Source organism: Atta cephalotes, assembly GCF_000143395.1.
Source record: "Atta cephalotes unplaced genomic scaffold scaffold00003, whole genome shotgun sequence".
NCBI classification, from domain to species: Eukaryota; Metazoa; Arthropoda; class Insecta; order Hymenoptera; family Formicidae; genus Atta; species Atta cephalotes.
The window spans coordinates 6,100,983-6,102,445 of NW_012130067.1; the positions used below are offsets into that span (position 1 = coordinate 6,100,983).

At 40.3% G+C, this 1,463-nt stretch overlaps 1 protein-coding gene across 1 annotated transcript; it reads left to right on the forward strand.

The window, feature by feature from the left end:
• Positions 1-357: 357 nt before the first annotated feature.
• On the forward strand, positions 358-1,260 carry LOC105625604 (histidine-rich glycoprotein-like). Its single transcript, XM_012206926.1, has one exon. It carries the CDS (start codon positions 358-360, stop codon positions 1,258-1,260), a length of 903 nt encoding a protein of 300 aa, XP_012062316.1.
• The last annotated feature ends 203 nt before the right edge of the window (positions 1,261-1,463 follow it).

A 1,463-nucleotide genomic window follows, 5' to 3' on the forward strand; every position in this document is an offset into this window, starting at 1 on the left:
AACAAGTTTTGATGTAATTTTAATGTATAAATGACGTAACAATGACATAATTGCATATTGTTTAATTTTCCTCTCTTTTTTATTTTCTCTCTTTTTTATTTTTCTATTTCATATCAAGTTTATTAAGTAACTTAAGATTGACAATAGTTCTATATATATAACTAACAGCGCATTCAAGCAATAATATATAGTACGAACAAATGTTTTACGAAATACGAATGCTGTATTGTGTTCGAACAAGAGCGAAGGAACGAAAGTGATTACGTACAAAGCATTGGTGGAACCGCAGGTATATAAGCTTTGCTTTAAAGATTGTTGGGCAGTCAATTGCACTTGTTGGTTCTACAGAGTTCCAACATGGCTAAATACGTAGGTTCATGTTTGTTTTTGGGATTGGCTGTGATATGCACGGTCATTGCCATATCTTCGGCGCGAGATGTCCGAAGTTTAAAAGGAGATTTGGAGATAGCTGGTACTCATCACCATGGCCATCACCATGGTGGCCATCACCATGGTGGCCATCATCACGAACATGGTGGAGGTCATGAGCATCATTCTCATCACCATGGAGAACACGGTGAAGAGGGTCATAAAGGTCATAAGGGACATCATCATCACGAAGAAGGAGAACATGGAGACCATGGTAAGGAACATCATGAGGGTCATCATCACGAGCATGGCGGTCATAAGAAAGGTCATCACGACGAACACGACGAGCACGGTCATCATCACGAGCATGAACACGGCCATAAAGAATCGAAGTTTGGTCATGGAAAGGGTCATAAAAAGGGCGAAAAGACTCATGGCTATCATCACAAATCCCATAAAGATGAATTCCACAAGGAACATAAATTCTACGATGATTATCATAAGGGTGGCCATCATGAGAAACATGGCGATCATCATGAACATCACCATGGCAAGGAAGGTCACCATAAGAAAGGCGGACATCATCATTCTGGTCATCATGAAGATCATCACGGTAAGAAGGGTCACCATGATAAAGGGCATTACGATGAAGATCATCATGGTCATCATGGTAAACATGGTCACGAAGAACATCATCATCACCACGAAGATCACGGAAAGAAGCATGAACATCATGGCGGCAAAAAGCATGGTTATTCGAGCGGCCATGGCGACCATCACGGCCATCACGGCCATCACGGCCATCACGGCCATCATGGCCATCACGGTCATCACGGCCATCACGGTCATCACGGCCATCACGGTCACCACGGTCACCATCATCATCATTAACGATATAAAACTTATCAATTTAGTGCGACACAAACAGAATAAATTGTTGTACCATTTGTTTATTGTTCTTTCGTTGATTATTTTTAAGATGTCAAATAATAATGGATTTACTTCGTTATTGAAAAATTAAAATGCCTATACCAACCATAACTGAATGCATTATTTCTTCTAATAACCCCTATACGTATCCATAACTGAAAGTT